Genomic DNA, 20,892 nt, shown 5'->3' on the forward strand with positions numbered 1-20,892 from the left:
TCCCCTTACGTACCCACTATCCCGAACCTACCCGAACCTAGGCATTGGGCTATGGTAATGATGATTGTGGAAACTCTGCAACGAGTAAGTGGCCATCCATAACCCTCCTAAGAAACACTGAATATGTCCTGATTTTTATCCGGGTAGCGACTCTTGTCTATCTATGCCTTCGTGGCATAAATACTTAGTACCATGATAGTGTTATGAGAAGACGGTACTTACCAGTGGTTTGATTCTATTATGATTGTATGATGTGCATGTCTAGAAAATGCTGTCTAAGAAAGTGATAGTTAAATAAGACCATAGTGACTCCACCATCTTTCTTAGGCATTACCCAGTGCATTTTCTTTTTTTTTTATTAATTGTTCTCTGACAAACTTGATTTTGGGATGCTGATGTTGCTTGCACATATGAATGCCTATATTTAAGTGCGTTACTATTGGGGTTTTAAGGATCATGTTTAACTTTTGCCCAGCCTGCCCTCACCAACACCAATATTGCAACCACTAATTTCATTGCATTTATCTATTTTTGCAACCAACATAAACAGAAATTAACCGTTACATTTTATTTAACTACACTACTGATTATTTCATTGTATTACATCCAAAAAAACATAACTTAATTTCATCAAATCTCCAAGAGTTTCTCTCATAATTCTCTTAAATACATCCTCATTATTGTAAATGAACATGGGGAGGCAAAGAAACTAATCAACATTCAGATATTCATCTCCTAATATATTCATGAAACTCTTTCTTAGTAGGGTATTCTAATCAAGCATCACAATATTGATTAACCTCACTTCGATTTCCAAGGTAAAAAGATGTCAATACCCATCTACAGCATACAGTTTTGAGCCCCTTGACTGCATTACATCAATTCTTTCTCCCTTCACATAAAATTATGTGATATCCATGACTGCACAGGAATCGAGAATTAGTCCTACCAATGTACACAAAAATATGCAAGAGGAATATAGAATTACAAGGAGGAGGGACGAAGGTCAAAAACTCACGTTGATTTAAACGGTGCACTGGTAGCTCCAACAAATGTGCTGAAGGCAACTTCCTGGAATGGACCAGCCATCTTTCCACGTGGAAACCATCCAAGGTCTCCACCCTTCTTTCCAGAAGGACACTCTGAGTATTCTGCTGCCAGCTGAGAAAAACGTGATGAAAGACATTATTACATGGTGGACAGACAAGAAGTTATCTCACTTCAGCTCAGCCCAACCAAAAAGATCAAATGGCAACTTAAAAATCCACATCAGGAGGCTACAAATAAGGCTTACCTATTAACCTTACTTGAGAGTTTATTTTAAGATAAAGGGAAAGGTCAATGGAGGTTAAATATTTATATCCTCTGACTTCAGATCCATTTTTCTTAACCCCTACATTGGATAGGAAGTTAAAGGATGTAACTAAAGGTTTTAAAAGTTTTTAACCCCATTAACCTTCGTTTACATTCCATTCCTTTACCTTCACTAGATTCCTTCTCCATCATCCTAAAACTACCATGCAAAGCCTACAATTAAATTATGACATTAGACCACTGATGACAAATGCCTAGAACCCTTGGGGAAGATCCAGCTAGCTTTTGTAAGGGTAAATTGCAAACAAATGTTGCTAGTAGTTAAACTACCAACATGAACAAGAAGAAAATAAAAGATGGAAATGAGGAGAATGTAGCATGGCAGTGGCATAGCATAATCATATCAACACTCTGAATTTTTTTTTTTTTTTTTTTGTGGTACTCCAACCTAATGCTATTCATTCTATTTTGTAACCTTATTTCGTATCATCTGGATTCATATTCACAAAGAAAGGTACTATTACATTTCTAAAAAATCAATTAAATTCCCTAACCCTGATTTGCACAGGCTTTTGAGCATTAAATATTTGTCGCCGTGATACAAATTATAACTTTAAAATTTATCCCTAAACAGAATTCTAACTTTATTGAGAGCATTGAATTCTAAAATATATATAACTAGTAACCTAGACAAAAATATGATACATATTAAAAATAATGCAAATAGGATTCTCGCATTGATTATTTAACTTAATGTAAATATATGCACAATCAATAATGTTCTGCTATGACAATCGGTTTTCTCGAATTCACATAATAAAAGACCCATAAGATTATTTTAAATGTTTTGTTTTCAGGAAAAAAATTCTCTCTAACCCAAAGTAGATCTTAAAGTGTCAAACAATTCGAAGATTGTAATCTAGTGGATTCACCTTTGCAAACTCAGCAGGTGGGACTTTGTCTCCATTGCTAAGCCAACCATCTTGCAGCTTCTTGTATGCTTCATTGATTTTACCTTGCTTCTCACATAAGATATGCCTTGCTAAAGAAAATTAAAAACCAGAATAAATAACTTGATACCAAGGATGTCAAAATGTACCATAAAGAAAAATTTCAGGGAAGAGAGACAGAATTGGAGTTGGGGGTAAAGAAGGGGAGGGATGAAAAACCTTTTACATATGTGCAGGTGCCAAGTCCATCTGCTTTTCCAGCTTTCCCTTTGCCCTTTGAAGCACTATCATCACTTGCACCTGCCGCCTGCTTCCCTTTGCCCTTCCCTCCTGCATCCTTTGGTTTTGAACCCTTCCCCATTGCTAGAATAACCTAACAAGATCATATCATAATAAAGTATGACAAAACACGGAAAGTTTAGAAGTTCTCCTTGGAAATAGAAAAATTCTTTAATAACATGCATCTCCTATATATGTCACGCTCTTTTTAGTTAGTAAAATTCCTCTGAATTTTCACCATTCATTCTCACATTTCACTCCTAAATTATAAATCAATTTGGTTCCTAGCAATTTCAGAATTAAATTTACTAAAGACGAAATACTTCTACAGCAATCAAATTTAATTTGATTTACAATAAGATTCTCGGCGAGAGTAAAAACCAACACGACATACAATCCCATGCTACTTCCACTAAAACAGTAGTCAGCATATATATACAAGAAACGCAAAGAACAAACAAGAACTTGCAAATATTCAACCATACATCACGAACATCAATTCTCTTCTATATAACCAAAATCCCGTTACACCCACATGCAATTCATATCCCACCATTAAACCACTACTCAATATTCAAGAATCCAACCACACCGAGTTACAGAAACCACAATTTTTGAGAAGCCATTGACTAACTGTAAGATACACTCGGAACACATATTTGATATTTGATTGGACTTATTGTAAATGAAGGATTATGTTATCTGAAGCGATCGAGAGAAGAGATCCAAAAGGGGCTAGTTAATTCACCTCAACACTAAGAACAAAACCCTTCCGCAAGATAACTCAATAACCAGCAGGCAGCGGCTAGCCAGCTACTAAAATAAAGATCAACGAGCTCCTCCACGCTCCAGCGTCCAGCTATTGAATTAGCCTTTTTCTTTCACATAATTACAGGTTTGCCCTTCAAATGGGCCGAATAAGCTTAATTACTTTTGGGCTATTTTGGACCCTCAGGCTGCACATAAACTCCCGCAGCCCTTAGATTGTTTTTTTTTTTTTGGTAGAACTGCAGCCCTTACCTTTTAATAATGTGTACATCCTGTGAATTTATTCTCTAATTTGTATTTTTTATTCAATTTTTATAATTAATATAAAAAATCTTTTCTGAATATATATTCTAGGATTCACTATAAACGAAGTAATCTAATCATACTATCATAGAATTAATTGTTCTATTCATAAAAAAATATATAAATACCATCTTACTATAAGTAATAAAAACTTATGGCTAAATAAATATATTTTTTTAAAAAGTCATTATTTTCACTGTATATATGTAGGTATATAAATTTAACTTTGTCGTATATCAGCTTTTGTTGAAAAATAAAAAAAAATAATTTTTATATATTTAAAAATTTTATATTCTAATCAGTTTAATTGAAATTTATTAAAGCTTTGTAATATAAAAATTATTTATCTGCGTTCTTCACATTTAATAGTGAGGGCTTCGGAAAAAATCTGTTATGGGAAGTTGTAGCTTGAAATATGTTTACGTGGGATGCTTCCTTGGGTCTTGTTGTGTCTTCGGCTTGGTGGAATGCATTCAGCTACATTTTTCTTTAAAGAAAGTTTTTTTATTAAAAAGTTAATTGAGAAAAATAAATCAATATATTAAATATAAAAGTAATATAATATTCAAATAAAAAGTTTTTTTGTTTATTTTAATGATGAGATTGCTATTAATGCTTTGTATTACATATAATAAATAAATGAATCTAAATTAGTAGTAATTCTATTTATTTTATATTTTAAGTATATTTTAACTAAGGTTAAAAATAAATTTTATTTAACTAAGAATATGTTTGATAAAAAATTTAAAAATTAAAAGTTAAATATTATTTTTATAAATTTTAAATTTTAAGGAGAGTAATAATTAATCTAATAATTCAGTATTATCATTTAATCATTAGAAGGTTATAAATATTAATGAAATAAAAAATTAACTTAATCTCTCTTTAACTATTTAAATAATATTAATAAAAAATTAAAAATTTTAAAATAATAATTACTATTTAATTTCACACCAAATGCCTCCTAAGTACAATAAATAAATAATCTAAAAAATTAAGTGAATTATGGGGGCAAAATTGATACATTTAATGGGGCAAAATATATAAATTTAATGGGAATATAATGTTAAAAATAGCCTAATTATACAAAAAAAAAAAATTCAAATCCATGCTAAATTCGTCCATGGGAAAAGGTTTTAAGGGATGATGACTCAGGGGTTGAAGAGCTGGCGTTTCTGTTATATTTACTTACTACCCATGGCTATATAAGATTAAGAAGCCATGGCCTTTGCCTTCCGTCCCTCCCAAGTCAGTGGCTTTGAGTCTCGTAACATCTCAAAGATGTCCTGATTGTTTGAAAGGGCGAGGGGTCTCCATGGCTTAGGCTAGTATGGCCGTGTCTTTTGACTTTAGCAAAAAGTCTTCCCCTTTTTAATTTTCCGGTGGATTGTTTTAATTCAATTTCGAGAATGGCATTGTGCATGGTTGTTTTGTTGAGTTTCTGCTCGGGAGAATTAGGTATGGTGTTTGGCTGGTAAGTGCTCTAGACTTTTCTTGATGAGCCTGTGTGTTTTGGGTTGGGATTTGTCTTTATTTTTCAAGACTTCAGTCTTGCTCTATGTAATATTGCCCATGGACTTTAATCATTTATTTAGATGGAGGGAAATGAAGGAAAGAGTTTTAAATTTTTTTATTTAAATATTAAATAGATGAGAGAATTAAAAAGAAAAAAAAATTTAAATTTAAAATATTTATTTTAAAATTGATGAGAAATAAAAATAAATGGTTGCTAAAATACTTAAATATCTTTTTTATAATACATTGACATAAAAAGGATAATATATGTATAATAATTATTTTTTTATTTTAAAAAATTATACTTCTCTTATATTATAATAATTTATTTAATTAACATAAAATAAATTATTATTTTTTATTTTTTTGTTTTTTCCTCTTTAATTTCTCTAATTTTTCCTTATCAAGTATCCAAACAAACAAAGGGTAATCCAATGAATTTTGCAATTAAAAAAAAAAAAGAAAGGAAGTACACAAAAGGAATCCAAATCCTTCCAGGGACCGGATTCAGTTATCATGTATTTCTTGTACTTTACCACGTCACGTCAAAACCAACGGCCGAAAAGCCCAAAAAAATATTCCTAGATTCTCCACTTTTTTTGTGTTTGATTTATCTGTTTAATATAATTAATAATTATTATTAATTAATAATTATTAATAATTAATTTATATTAAATATTTTATAAAATTATATTTAATTATTATTATATAAAATAATTAATAAGAATATTTATGATATAATTTATTTTATTATTAAAATAAATATAAAATTATTAAATTAATATATTATATTATTAAAATAAATATATAATTAATAAAAATAATTAAATTTTTTTAAAAAATAATTAAATAACTTTAAAAATATAAATAAAATAATTATTATTATTAATAAAAAAAATTTATAATTAATTTTATATTTTTAAATATAAATAAATATTTTATATTATTAATAAAAAATATTTTAATAAAATTAAAATATATTAATTATAATATTAAAATTATAAATAAAAAATAAAAATATTAATAACATTAATTTTTAAATTAAATAAAAAAATAATATAATCAAAATAAAAAATTAAATTAAATTAAATAAACTAAATGAGAAATAGCTTAAAATAATATAAACTACAATAAATAAATATCACATTAATTACTCAACGCTACCAGCTCTATTTTTTATTTTTCTAAACTTACTGATCACTCTAATTCATCTACCGGCTATCAACTGTGAACCAAATACGCCCTTGGTGGAGAGTATAGTAGTTCACAATCTCTAGGAGCCACTGGTAGTGGCAAGAAAAATTTCGCCATGGCTACAGGACGAGGAGAAGGAAGAGTAGCGGCAAGCTCGTCAATCCTGTCACCGATCAAAGCCTACGCTGTGCCTCTCTTTCTCTTCGCCCTCGCTATTTTCTATCAGCTCTTTGTCCTTCCTCGCTTTTTTCCTCCTTCGCACTACGATGGTCGGTATACGATTCGATGATTGTTCACACATTTAATTATGATATTCTTTTGTTAACCGCGATTTGGCGCAGTTTTGGGGATTGAAAGGCATAGTTCCATTGAAGAAGTTAAAGATGCTTATGAAAAGCTTTCTTCCAAGTGGTGAATTCTCTCTCTTATTAGGTTCTTTTATTAGCAATGCTTATTTATGTTGACTGGTGAAATTTGGGAAAAGTGTTTTCTTTATAGGAATTCTGGCATCGAGGTTCCTAGTGCTGTTGATTTTATAGAGGTTAGTCAATTTCAATCCCTTAATTGAAGGCTCACCCTAATTTCATCATGCTTGTACATATGTTGCTTAGTACTAATGTTAAGAAGTTCTATTAAAGCATTAGGCTCACTAGGCTCCACTCCAGTGGTCGCCAATAGATCAATGGATATTCAATATATAGAATAGAAAAAGGCAATTGTGACTAAAGCAAGTGTCTTTTTCTTCTTTGATCTTCTGAATGCTGTTGGGATTAATACTTCTATGTTATAGTTTATTGTTATGTTCATTCCATTGTTTTTATGATGTTGTATCCTCTCAGATTCAATATGCTTACGAATTGTTGACAAATTCTTTATGGAAAAGGGACTATAACATATTTGGCATTGATGAGCAACTTGTGAGTACCTGACTCCTGCAATGTTGATTACTACTATAGTATCTCTAGTTTGTTTCCCGATCCACTACACTCTCCTGTGTATTCCGGGTTATGCATTTTTTTTTATTAGTGACCAGAAATTTCTTTGTCATAGCATGTTCTTGACAAGTTCAAAGAGCAATACGCTGGGGAAAGCTTTTCACACGTAGGACTTCCCTTACTAGAGGCTACATCTTCTGGTTAGTAATGATTATTTTCTTAGAGCTTTTTTCTTTTTAATTCCCATTTCATTTTTTTTTTAACTTTATATTTCTTAGTGCATAAATTTTGTTTTTGAAAGCATTAAGTAGTCTGATCAATAGATTATCTTATGTTGATATTAGATTCTGGAGATCATGATCTAACTGTCATTACATCCAAGGACTTTGGATCTATGTTTAGTAATTCTAAGCCTTGGGCTTGTTCAGGTATAATGATTATTCGCGGCATTCTAATATATTATTTTAATCTGAATATGCAATGTTTAGTGGTTTTTTCTTCCTTTCCTTTTTCTCACTAAAATACAATAAGACAATTATCAAAATATAGTTATTTTCTTAAATCAAATTAATCACTGAAGCATCTTTTTGTCTACCTCACTGTAAAGTCTCTGTTCAAAAAACCATGGTATATATAATCTGAACATTGAAGATCTCTGTGGAACCTTTTTCCTTTTTTTAAATTCTGTAATTTCTAATTGGAATTTAGAGTTTGGTAAGTATAACTGGATTCAAATATAATGATGTGTATTTAAAACAGTATATCATTAGCATTTAGCAATAAAATGTGGAAGTAAGGCAATTTATCAAAGAAGATAGGATCATTAATGACTTAAGAGTTGAAGTGTTGTACACTGTGCATGCACATGCATGTGTGTGTTTGTACATTTGATGGAGAGGAATTCCTTCCTTCCATGATTAGAGACAGGAGCCATTTGTATTTGCACTATTGGTTGACAAATCAAAATGAATGAACAAATCTTATGAGTTTCTGCTTTGTTCCTCTTTTCTTTTTTCCCTTTCTTTTGTAGAAACGTTGTTTAACTCTCCTTTCTGCACTACATATTTATTAAGTTTGTCAAAGGTGTTCTGAACATTAAATAATACATCTCATGTTATACGTGTGTAGTGGAGAACTAGGTCTGCAAAAAAAAAAAAAAAATCCTGTGGAGACTGGAGAGTGTAATTCTAATTAATACCTACTGCTATCCTGTTAGTTGATTTCAAGTTGAAACTTGGTTGCAGGTATATTCACGTGGGAGCAGCCGCTGTGTTCAATTCTTCAATTCTTGGAAAAAGGTTGATATGTCTTCATTTGCTGACGTTTCAAAGTTTTGTAGTCAAAGTTTTTGAAAGTTCTCTATTTCCAAGTTATCTTTTCCACTTGTGGTCTGAAATTTCACTCATCATTCTATAGTTTCCATATAAAAATGTATGCAATGGAAATGTAAATAAACTTTACCTATCAAGTTTTCTTTTTTTTTTTTTTCTTTTTTTCAAAGATCTGTCTTTCATTCATTCTTGCACTCCTTCTGGATTCTAGACCTGTAAAGTTTCTTTGTACTTTTGATTCTCCATCTCTAATCATCAGTAAATGCTTTATCCTTGTTGTGGAGTATCATTGGGTGAGCAGATCCCTTTGTTGCTTAAGAGGGTTTAAGCATGAATACTAAAACTTTCTAACTGAATTGGTATCTATTACATTGATTGTACTGGTTTTAAGCTTTTGATATCCATTTATGAATGGAGAAAGAACTTAGGGATGAGAAACAACATAGCTCCAAGTTTAATACAACTTTGAAGTGTTGTACACTGTGCATGCACATGCATGTGTGTGTTTGTACATTTGATGGAGAGGAATTTCTTCCTTCCATGATTAGAGACAGGAGCCATTTGTATTTGCACTATTGGTTGACAAATCAAAATGAATGAACAAATCTTATGAGTTTCTGCTTTGTTCCTCTTTTCTTTTTTCCCTTTCTTTTGTAGAAACGTTGTTTAACTCTCCTTTCTGCACTACATATTTATTAAGTTTGTCAAAGGTGTTCTGAACATTAAATAATACATCTCGTGTTATACGTGTGTAGTGGAGAACTAGGTCTGCAAAAAAAAAAAAAATCCTGTGGAGACTGGAGAGTGTAATTCTAATTAATACCTTTTGCTATCCTGTTAGTTGATTTCAAGTTGAAACTTGGTTGCAGGTATATTCACGTGGGAGCAGCCGCTGTGTTCAATTCTTCAATTCTTGGAAAAAGGTTGATATGTCTTCATTTGCTGACGTTTCAAAGTTTTGTAGTCAAAGTTTTTGAAAGTTCTCTATTTCCAAGTTATCTTTTCCACTTGTGGTCTGAAATTTCACTCATCATTCTATAGTTTCCATATAAAAATGTATGCAATGGAAATGTAAATAAACTTTACCTATCAAGTTTTCTTTTTTTTTTTTTTTCTTTTTTTCAAAGATCTGTCTTTCATTCATTCTTGCACTCCTTCTGGATTCTAGACCTGTAAAGTTTCTTTGTACTTTTGATTCTCCATCTCTAATCATCAGTAAATGCTTTATCCTTGTTGTGGAGTATCATTGGGTGAGCATATCCCTTTGTTGCTTAAGAGGGTTTAAGCATGAATACTAAAACTTTCTAACTGAATTGGTATCTATTACATTGATTGTACTGGTTTTAAGCTTTTGATATCCATTTATGAATGGAGAAAGAACTTAGGGATGAGAAACAACATAGCTCCAAGTTTAATACAACTTTGAAGTGTTGTACACTGTGCATGCACATGCATGTGTGTGTTTGTACATTTGATGGAGAGGAATTCCTTCCTTCCATGATTAGAGACAGGAGCCATTTGTATTTGCACTATTGGTTGACAAATCAAAATGAATGAACAAATCTTATGAGTTTCTGCTTTGTTCCTCTTTTCTTTTTTCCCTTTCTTTTGTAGAAACGTTGTTTAACTCTCCTTTCAGCACTACATATTTATTAAGTTTGTCAAAGGTGTTCTGAACATTAAATAATACATCTCATGTTATACGTGTGTAGTGGAGAACTAGGTCTGCAAAAAAAAAAAAATCCTGTGGAGACTGGAGAGAGTAATTCTAATTAATACCTATTGCTATCCTGTTAGTTGATTTCAAGTTGAAACTTGGTTGCAGGTATATTCACGTGGGAGCAGCCGCTGTGTTCAATTCTTCAATTCTTGGAAAAAGGTTGATATGTCTTCATTTGCTGACGTTTCAAAGTTTTGTAGTCAAAGTTTTTGAAAGTTCTCTATTTCCAAGTTATCTTTTCCACTTGTGGTCTGAAATTTCACTCATCATTCTATAGTTTCCATATAAAAATGTATGCAATGGAAATGTAAATAAACTTTACCTATCAAGTTTTCTTTTTTTTTTTTTTTCTTTTTTTCAAAGATCTGTCTTTCATTCATTCTTGCACTCCTTCTGGATTCTAGACCTGTAAAGTTTCTTTGTACTTTTGATTCTCCATCTCTAATCATCAGTAAATGCTTTATCCTTGTTGTGGAGTAACATTGGGTGAGCAGATCCCTTTGTTGCTTAAGAGGGTTTAAGCATGAATACTAAAACTTTCTAACTGAATTGGTATCTATTACATTGATTGTACTGGTTTTAAGCTTTTGATATCCATTTATGAATGGAGAAAGAACTTAGGGATGAGAAACAACATAGCTCCAAGTTTAATACAACTTTGAAGTGTTGTACACTGTGCATGCACATGCATGTGTGTGTTTGTACATTTGATGGAGAGGAATTCCTTCCTTCCATGATTAGAGACAGGAGCCATTTGTATTTGCACTATTGGTTGACAAATCAAAATGAATGAACAAATCTTATGAGTTTCTGCTTTGTTCCTCTTTTCTTTTTTCCCTTTCTTTTGTAGAAACGTTGTTTAACTCTCCTTTCTGCACTACATATTTATTAAGTTTGTCAAAGGTGTTCTGAACATTAAACAATACATCTCGTGTTATACGTGTGTAGTGGAGAACTAGGTCTGCAAAAAAAAAAAAAAAAATCCTGTGGAGACTGGAGAGTGTAATTCTAATTAATACCTATTGCTATCCTGTTAGTTGATTTCAAGTTGAAACTTGGTTGCAGGTATATTCACGTGGGAGCAGCCGCTGTGTTCAATTCTTCAATTCTTGGAAAAAGGTTGATATGTCTTCATTTGCTGACGTTTCAAAGTTTTGTAAAAGTTTTTGAAAGTTCTCTATTTCCAAGTTATCTTTTCCACTTGTGGTCTGAAATTTCACTCATCATTCTATAGTTTCCATATAAAAATGTATGCAATGGAAATGTAAATAAACTTTACCTATCAAGTTTTCTTTTTTTTTTTTTTCAAAGATCTGTCTTTCATTCATTCTTGCACTCCTTCTGGATTCTAGACCTGTAAAGTTTCTTTGTACTTTTGATTCTCCATCTCTAATCATCAGTAAATGCTTTATCCTTGTTGTGGAGTATCATTGGGTGAGCAGATCCCTTTGTTGCTTAAGAGGGTTTAAGCATGAATACTAAAACTTTCTAACTGAATTGGTATCTATTACATTGATTGTACTGGTTTTAAGCTTTTGATATCCATTTATGAATGGAGAAAGAACTTAGGGATGAGAAACAACATAGCTCCAAGTTTAATACAACTTTGATGTATTATCAAAGGAAACAAATATTTAAAATGTTCTATTTGTTCTTTCAATAAATTCATGCTATATATACTCCATGGTTATGTTGCTGAAAATGTTCTTATTCCCCCTCCCACCCCACCCCACCCCACCCACCTCCTCACTCCCCTTCCCCTTTCCTTTTTAGGATTTGTTTGGATGAGGGTCAAGGAGGGGTAAATAAATGTAAAGAGGAGTAAATGAGTTATGTCCTCCTATTTAGCGTCGAATTAATAGAGGGTAAGGGTAAGTAAGGGTAAGTCTTACCTTTTCTTACCACTCAAATTTTAATTTTTCTTACACCTAAAATTAGGGTGTAAGGAGGGAGAAGTGAGAGTTTTAACTATTTTTATTTCTATGCCCCTTAAATTTATCATTCCTTCATCTCTTTCCAAACATAAAGAATATACATCACCTTTCTTTACCTTTCCATTAATTCACCCCTTCCCAAACATGAAAAATTTTTATTGTAACCCTTCTTATCCTTCCTCCTCCTTACCCTTCAAATACTTACCCTTTCCTCACCCCATCTAAACAGGCCCTCAATGATTTCTCATGTTGAATTCCTTTTGAGGGATCAGGATGACTATGATATATTTTTAACATGCAATGTGGTTAACTCTTTGGGATTTTAATTTCTACTGTCAGTACATTCAGCTTCTTTATTGGAAGGGGTTGCAAACACTGGTATGGTGGAACTTGGCGATGTTCAACTTGCAGCATCCCTTGCTGAGAGAATGCCAACAGGACATTTCTTCTTTAGGAATGGTAAGTGTTTATTTTAAGTCATATTTCATTCAAAGGAAAAAAAAAAAAAGCCAATCGATACCAAATATAAAAAGACTTATTCAGTACTTTGACATGCCGATGGATTGGGTAATTGTAGAAATATGGACAACAGTCATGTAGCTTCCAGTATTGAAATTTCAATGGCGCAATTGGCTATCTTACAGCATAAACATTTTAACCTAACACACTTGCCATTACTGTGCTACAAGCTCCGAGAAGTGTGCACTTTGTGTGAGTGGTAGAGTAGGATTGATGGACTGAGAATGGGCTGAAGTGTCAGAAGGCGTTAATGCATTTTAAGAGTCGAAAATTATTTTTCTTCAGGCTTTATTGTCACTTTATTGGGGGTCATTATTCTAATCAATGAATGTGCTGCTTTCGTTTCTAACATTTTTAATTGATGCTTTTGATGTGGGCCTCTCATAGATTTCAACCTTTTTTTCCTCATTAACTTAAGTTATAGGCTGTAGAGCCAACTTCAGCACTTGTTCTTAACTTGATAGAATGATTACAGGGCTTCCTTCACTTGTTGCTTTTCCACCAGGGTGTAAAATTTCAGATTGTCTTATTAAGTGAGTTGGCAGTTGGAGACTCAATTTAAAAAAAAAAAATGAAATTGGTTCAGTAAAATTGAAGTTTTTTTCCTTCTCTATTTTTGAGGAGCTGGGCTGGGAAGATGGAAAGCAAAATTGCAATTTTTAATATATTGTGGAAGCTTTCTGCACAGCTTTTTGATTACTAATATGATGTATACAAAATCTTTTGTACCATATGCACCCATGCTCATTTTTTTTCCTGACTGGATATTAGTGGAATGGCGCTAAAGTTTGTCTTTTGTGTTAGGTATGACGGAGATCTCTCCATCGACGCAGTTACTGATTGGTTTGCAACTGTCGTACTTGGTTTACCTCGGATTTTGTGTCATTCCAAAGAGACACTGGTAAATTGGAGCTATTCTCTAAAGTTCATATACTTTTTTTGGAAAAAATATGTCTTGTACCTTTTCCTTTAGATATTACATTGGGGACACATTTAAATGGGCCATGATTTTGCAAGAGTAATATCAGAGCCTATATGAAGAAGACATGTTAAATGGACCGCATTTTCACATTCTTTCTTTTTCTTTTGTTATTTAAGCCTATCAGCTTTACTTTTCTCCTAATAAGACACTTTATGGCATCTAAAGAATTATTTGAATGCCGATATTCTTACTTTATTTGATTTTGTTTGACCCATGTCTTATCGGTAACTACTGCAAAAGCATTTTGTTTCTTTTTCTGGTGCTTTGCCTTCTCCCTTAATTTACTGCCAAGTGTTCTATGTAGCTTGCTAGCCATGTAGTGTTGTGTTTATATTGCTATCTGTTCCTTCTTAAAATTTTCTTGAACTTTGAAAATTGATAAGGAGGACAAGTTTGAATTGCACACTTGTGTTCATTGCACTAAGCAGAATTGGTGTTACTTTTGAGACATCATGATTAAATTCTTGCAGTTTGACATTATAAGAGTGAGGGGTTGTGGGGATGTGAAGAAGTTTGGAAACTGCAGTAATCTAATTTAATTCAACTCAACTCAACTAAGCCTTTATCCCAAAAATTTAGGGTCGGCTATATGAATTCGCTTTCTCCACTCTAAACGATTTTGGGTTAAATCCTCAGAAATGTGTAATGCTTCTAAGTCATGTTGTACTACTCTCCTCCAAGTCAATTTAGGTCTACCCTTTTTTTTCTTTCTATCCTCTAACCTAATATCCTCTATTTGTCTGACTGGAGCCTCTGTATGTCTACGCTTCACATGACCAAACCACCTCAATCTCCCTTCTCTCAACTTATCCTCAATTGGCACCACTCTTATCTTTTCTCTAATACTCTCATTACGGACTTTATCTAGTCTAGTATGGCCACTCATCCACCTTAACATTCTCATCTCTGCAACTCTTATCTTAGACGCATACAACTACTTCAGTGCCCAACACTCACTACCATATAACATAGCCGATCGTATGGCTGTACAGTAAAATTTTTCTTTCAACTTATTGGGAATCTTGCGATCACATAAAATGCCCGTGGCACGTCTCCACTTCAACCATCCGGCTTTAATCCTATGACTAACATCCTCATCACATTCTCCATCTACTTGAAGAACTAAGCTGAGATATTTAAAGTGATTACTTTAGGACAGTATCACTCCATCCAAACTAACTCTTTCCCTATTACCAGTTTGGCCTTCACTAAACTTGCAATGCATGTATTCTGTCTTCGTTCTACTTAACTTAAAGCCCTTTGACTCTAGAGTACTTCTCCAAAGCTCTAGCTTTCTATTGACTCTTTCTCGCTTCTCATCTATCAGAACAATATCATCCGCAAACATCATGCACCAAGGAATACTCTCTTGTATGTGTTTCGTCGATTCATCTAAAGCTAATATAAAAAGGTAAGGGCTTATAGCTGATCCTTGGTGTAATCCAATTGAGATCGGAAAATCTTTTGTGTCCCTTCCCACTATGCGCACAATAGTAGTTGCTCCTTCATACATATCTTTCAACACTTGTATGTAAAAATCTTAGACTAAATCTAAGATGATAATATTATATGTTGGATCCAGAACAGTGGTAGTTAAAATTAATGTCTGATCCTTATATGTACAAAGTTGATTTCAGTGTCATGAATAAGAAAGACATTGCCATAAATCTTCAGCTTTTGCAATGTAATTATATGAGAGAATCTATCTGAAACCTTTACACTAGCTAAATTTTTTAGAACTATAGCCTTGTTTATGCATACTCTTAAATTGCTTTTGGCATATCTTATGATAATGTTTTATATCATCAAATAGGCAAGTGTGGTTAGTTTGCTCTTTTTCATATCTAATTGCTTTCTTTTTGTTACTTTGTCTCACTACTGTTGGAATGACATGAAACTATATTTTGACACTAGGGAAAGCATCTACTGGCAGAAAGTGGTCCACACAAGCTATTTCTTCCTCACTTCCCCTTCCCTTTTTCTTTGGGATAATATATGCATATGAATTCTAATATTTTGACTACTGCAACATATGCTTATGTGAGAAGACACTCATCCTTCTTAATGCTTGTGTTAAGTTTTGGTACTCATATTGGGCTGGCTTTACTCTATGGGGCTTGCTGGCACTTGGTCTCTAGGTCAAGATTTGCAACCAGCATTTCTACCCCAGTTTTTTCTTCTAAAAAGAAAAAAGAAAGAGAAAAAACTTTGAATGTGAATCTGTTAGTGGTCAATTTGACATATTTTTGAGATTTAATTGACTTTCTTTGATGTGTATGTGGTTTGGTGGCAATAACCTATAATAATATTAATATGAAGCTTTGCTTCTGATTTATAGGTAAAAGTCATTTTCTTCTCAAATACAGGAGTGGGTGCTACTCCATTTGTACGTCAAACTGCAAAAGATTATTGGGCTTATGCCTCTTTTGCATATGTGCTATGGCGAGAGGAGGATTTCTCCTTTTGGTGGAATGCGTGAGTGGATGTGCTTTCTCCTTTACTAAATTGTATGCTGGTTATTACAAATGCATCTTTGATTTGCTTAAATTGGGAAAACAGTATAATTTTTACTTATTTGTGCGTAACAAACGCCATGGTAGACCTTAATTTTCACTTGCGTTTCTTTTGAGGTGTATGATGGTCCGTTGTAAAGTTACAGCAGCTATCTCTTGAAATTGAGAGAGTTTAGAGAGGAAAGAGAGTTTGGGATGAGAGAAGAAATCAGAATATGGGATGAGAAGAGAAAGAAAGAGAAAAGAGATAGAAAAAGAGTTAGAGAGAAGGAGAGCATTCTTTATTGATTCTCTTCAATGGATCTTCAATGCTGGTATTTCTCCTTTTATAAGCAGTCATCAGTAACTGCTTCTGTAACAAAATAACAGTTCTGTTATTTTCCCTCCAAAACTACAATCAGTTATTTCCCTCCAATTTCAACTAACAGTCTTCCATTACAATTAATTCCCAACACCTCTAACATTTCTTCTCCTCTTCCTATAATATGTAACAATACCCCCCCCCCCCCCCTCCCCCCCATGAGAATCTTCTTGTCCCCAAGAAGATTGAAATTCAGGAAATTGGCTGAGGATAAAAGTCTGATCTTCCCATGTAGCATCTTCCTTAGGCAAATGAGACCACTGAATGAGACCTTGTAAAACCTGTTGGCCCTGCCTTGTGATAATTCTGGTATGCAAAACCTTCTCAGGAACTATGGTAACTGAGTTATTCACAAAAAGAGGAAGTTGTTGTGCTACTACCACATTATCCCCAACTTTCTTCTTCAATAGGAAAACATGGAAAACAGGATGAATATTGGTAGTAGCTAGCAACTGAAGCGTGTAGGCCACTGCACCCACCTTGGCCACAATCTAGTAGGGACCATAAAATCTGGCTGATAGCTTTAAATTCTTCCTTATAGCCAAGGAAGTTTGTCTATAAGGCTGTAACTTCAGATACACCCAATCTCCCACTTAAAATGTTCTTTCAGATCTCTGTTTATCAGCATATTGTTTCATCCTTTGCTGAGATTTCAGCAAATTCTCTCTGAGCAAGTGAATCATCTGCTGCCTCTTTTGTACAAACTCAGAAACAGTCCCTACGGAGGTTTCTTTCAATGGTAGAAAGGTTAATGAGGCAGGCTGATACCCACCCATAGAAGGCCTCAAAAGGGGACATCTTGAGGGCACTATGATGATTTGTATTATACCACCACTCTGCCATAGGCAACCACTTACTCCAAGAGTGGGGAGCTTGAAAGCAGAAACATCTAAGATAATTCTCTAGGCACTGATTGAGCCTCTCTGACTGTCCATCTGATTGAGGATGATAGGTAGTGCTATAGGCCAGCTTAGTCCCCAAAACATGAAAAAGTTCCTTCCTAAAAAGGCTGGTAAAGATTTTATCCTTGTTAGAAGTAATGGACACAGGCAATCCATGAAGTCTGAACACAGAATCCAGGAAAAGTTTGGCAACACAAGGCAGTAAAAGGATGCTGAAGTGGAATAAAATGACCATACTTGGTGAATTTGCAAACTACCACTGATATAGTATCTTTACCCTTAGACTTGGGTAATTGTTCTACAAAGTCCATAATAACATGTTTCCAAGCTTGAGTAGGAACTGGTAATGGTTGTAAAAGCCCTGGTGAAGCGCAAGTTTCTGCCTTACACCTTGCACATACATCACAACTTCTGATACATTTCATAACTGCTTGAGACATTTTAGGCCAATAAAAGTGCCTACTAAGCCTCACAAGGGTGGCATTAATCCCAGAATGGCCTCCCAAATGAGAATTATGATAGAGGGATAATAATTGTTCCCTCAAGTGCCCATTACTGCCCACATATAGCTTGTTTTTGTGAAAAAGTAGACCATTCTTGATGGTGTAGCCAGGGTGAGATGTCTCATCAATGGCTAAATGAGACAATAAGTCAGTAGCATGCTAATCTCCTTCATAACTAATCAGTAATTGGCTCATCCATGTTGGTTATAAAGAGGAATGCAGCAAAAAAAATGACCTTCATTAGTAACAGGTCTCCTGGACAAAGCATCTGCTGCTTTGTTTTCCATACCCTTTCTATACAAAATTTTGTACTGTAATCCCAGCAGCTTAGAGACACCTTTTAAATGCAAATTAGTATGCAATCTTTGCTCAAGAAGGTGCTTTATACTCTCATGATCAGTTTTAATAAAGAATGGCCCTTGCTCCAAGTAATGTCTCCATTTGGTAACAGCAAAAGTGATGGCTAGAAGCTCCCTTTCATACACTAATAAGGCCTGAGTTCTAGGCCCAAAAGCCTTTGAAATGTATGCTATGGGATGTCCTTGTTGCAAAATAGCCCCCAAACTTGTCCCACTAGCATATGTTTTGATGGTGAAAGGCTTAGAAAAATTTGGCATGGCTAAAACTGGAGCTTGAGACATTGCTGCCCTTAAGTGCTCAAAGGCTGACCGAGCCTTATCATCCAATTGAAATGCCTCTTTCTTCAGCAAGTCTGTCAATGGCTTACTGATGAGGCCATAATGATGAATGAACTTCCTGTTGTACACTATCAATCCCAAAAAACTTCTTAATTCTTTGACATTCTTAGGTGTTGGCCAAGACACCATGGCTTGAATCTTGGCAGGATCAGTGGCCACCCCTTTGCCAGAAATGATGTGGCCTAAGTAATCAATCTTAGGCTTGCCAAAAGAACACTTGGAAAGTTTAGCATATAATTGTTGCTGCTGTAACACCTTAAAAACTTGTTCCAAATGCTGCAAATGCTCCTCCCAGGTGGCACTATATGTAAGAATGTCATCAAAAAATACCAACACAAACTTCCTTAAAAATGGTTGGAAGATATGAGTCATTAATGCCTGAAATGTTGCCGGGGCATTTGTTAAGCCAAAAGGCGTAACAGTGAATTCATAATGCCCTTGATGAGTTCTAAAGGCTGTTTTGTGTATATCAGGGGGATCCATCCTGATTTAATGATAGCCAGCTTTTAAATCTATCTTGGAGAAATATTTTGCACCATGTAGCTCATCCAAGAGGTCATCTATAATGGGAATGAGAAATTTATCTTTCACTGTAATGTCATTGAGCCTTCTGTAGTCAATACAGAATCTCCATGTGCCATCCTTCTTTTTGACCAGCAAAACAGGGGAAGCATAAGGGCTGGTACTTGGCTGAATTACTCCATTTTTCAACATCTCATCCACTAGCTTTTCTATCTCATCTTTTTGGAAGTGTGGATACCTGTAAGGCCTGACATTAACAGGCTGTGCTTGAGGAATCAAAGGGATGGAATGATTGTGGCTTCTAAAGGGTGGTAATCCCTTAGAATCTCCAAAAATGCTCCCATACTTGCTCAATAATAACTCCAGATCTACTGAATAAGCATTGAGACTGTTAGAAAATGACCCATTGATTTCCTCCTTGCTCTGCAACTGTATACAAAAGATTGGAGTTTGAAAATCTACTCCATTCTTGTGCATAAGCTGGTGCCCATCTACACAATTCAGCAATTTGGGCTGAGATTCCACATCAGTAACGCCCTCCAAAACTACTTGTTTTCCTGCTTGTTTGAAGCTGATCTTGGAATTCTTAAAGTCAATGAGAATTGGATTGAAAGTACTCATCCAACCTACCCCCAAAATCACATCAAAAATGCCTAATTCCAATAGTCTAAAATCAAAACTGAAGAATATTGATTAATTTTCAAAGTGAAAGCAGGACACACACTGCTAGTAGTTACCTTTTTCCCATCAACTACTGTGACAGCGATTGTAGAGGCATTAACTAAAGGAAGCTTCAGTTCCTTTGCTACTTTCATGTTTAAGAAACTGTGGGTACTTCCACTGTCAATCAAGATGAGTAACTCCCTGTTTTATGCTTCCCTACTACTCTTATTGTCTGAACTCCCTGAGTACCTTCAATGGCATTGATTGAAATAGTCATCTCATCTTGTGATGCAGGTAATTCCTCCTCATCATTTTTTTCACCATTCAACTGAAAGGCAGCATCTCCATCCTCCTCCATTTGAAGAGACATTAGGGTTTTCTGCTTACAAACATGTCCAGGGAAGTATTTTTCTCCACATTTAAAACAAGGTCTTGGTTGTCTAATGGTGTTTGAATTGGCATTGACACTGATGTTTGGCTTATTAACAGGCTGATTCACAGAAGCTTGGCTGGCTGTTTGAGTGGGTTTTGGTATGGTGATAGGTGCTTTCAGATTTGTTACTGCCTCAAATTTTGATGACTTGGATGCATAAGAAGAATTGCCACTGATTGGGATTGCTTTGTATGCAGAGAAAGGGCTGTAAGAAGTAGATCTATAACTTGATTGATAAGGTTTGGGATTGGAATTAGGTTTCTTGCTTCAATTAATAAATTGCTCTTGAAGCTTAGCAATCTCAAAGGCTTGAGCCATTGTAGAGGGTTTGTGCATTCTCACCATAGGCCTTATATCCTCTTTCAATCCTCCAATGAAGATAGAAATGAAATATGCCTCTCCAAGATTAGGCGTTACCCTCTCCAATCTAATTTTGGTATCTTCAAACCTATCTTGAAACTCCTCCACACTATTTTCTTGCCTTAACTTCATCATTTTTTCCACTACATCCTCAAGACCCTCTTCACCAAATCTTGCACACAAATCCCTTTCA

The 20,892-nt window shown here is 34.1% G+C and overlaps 1 protein-coding gene and 1 non-coding gene across 3 annotated transcripts in view; one reads left to right on the plus strand and one right to left on the minus strand.

Moving 5' to 3' along the window:
* Positions 1 to 543: 543 nt before the first annotated feature.
* LOC110636870 (uncharacterized) lies at positions 544 to 3,439 on the minus strand. 2 transcript variants are annotated; one of them, XM_021786734.2, is made up of 5 exons: positions 3,292 to 3,439; positions 2,484 to 2,637; positions 2,247 to 2,356; positions 1,019 to 1,161; positions 544 to 921 (listed from the first exon to the last, which is right to left on the minus strand). In XM_021786734.2, the coding sequence occupies exons 2-5, from the start codon at positions 2,623 to 2,625 to the stop codon at positions 879 to 881; spliced, it is 438 nt and encodes a 145-aa protein (XP_021642426.2). In that variant the 5' UTR covers positions 2,626 to 2,637; positions 3,292 to 3,439; the 3' UTR covers positions 544 to 878. The 2 variants fall into 2 exon arrangements, with proteins under 2 accessions (XP_021642426.2, XP_021642427.2); XM_021786735.2 differs by lacking the exon at positions 3,292 to 3,439 and adding an exon at positions 3,178 to 3,288.
* Positions 3,440 to 6,304: 2,865 nt separating this feature from the next.
* The window catches only part of LOC110636856 (uncharacterized), a 28,038-nt gene continuing 13,450 nt past the window's right edge, over positions 6,305 to 20,892 (plus strand). Inside the window, exons 1-13 of the transcript XR_009142610.1 lie at positions 6,305 to 6,592; positions 6,665 to 6,734; positions 6,822 to 6,864; positions 7,163 to 7,240; positions 7,374 to 7,458; positions 7,603 to 7,680; positions 8,486 to 8,556; positions 8,760 to 8,763; positions 12,592 to 12,702; positions 13,238 to 13,295; positions 13,567 to 13,663; positions 15,659 to 15,692; positions 16,081 to 16,219. This is a non-coding gene — a transcript (uncharacterized LOC110636856). The remainder of the gene's footprint in view (positions 6,593 to 6,664; positions 6,735 to 6,821; positions 6,865 to 7,162; positions 7,241 to 7,373; positions 7,459 to 7,602; positions 7,681 to 8,485; positions 8,557 to 8,759; positions 8,764 to 12,591; positions 12,703 to 13,237; positions 13,296 to 13,566; positions 13,664 to 15,658; positions 15,693 to 16,080; positions 16,220 to 20,892) is intronic.

The sequence above is a fragment of the Hevea brasiliensis genome, chromosome 13 (assembly GCF_030052815.1).
Source record: "Hevea brasiliensis isolate MT/VB/25A 57/8 chromosome 13, ASM3005281v1, whole genome shotgun sequence".
Taxonomy (NCBI): Eukaryota; Viridiplantae; Streptophyta; class Magnoliopsida; order Malpighiales; family Euphorbiaceae; genus Hevea; species Hevea brasiliensis.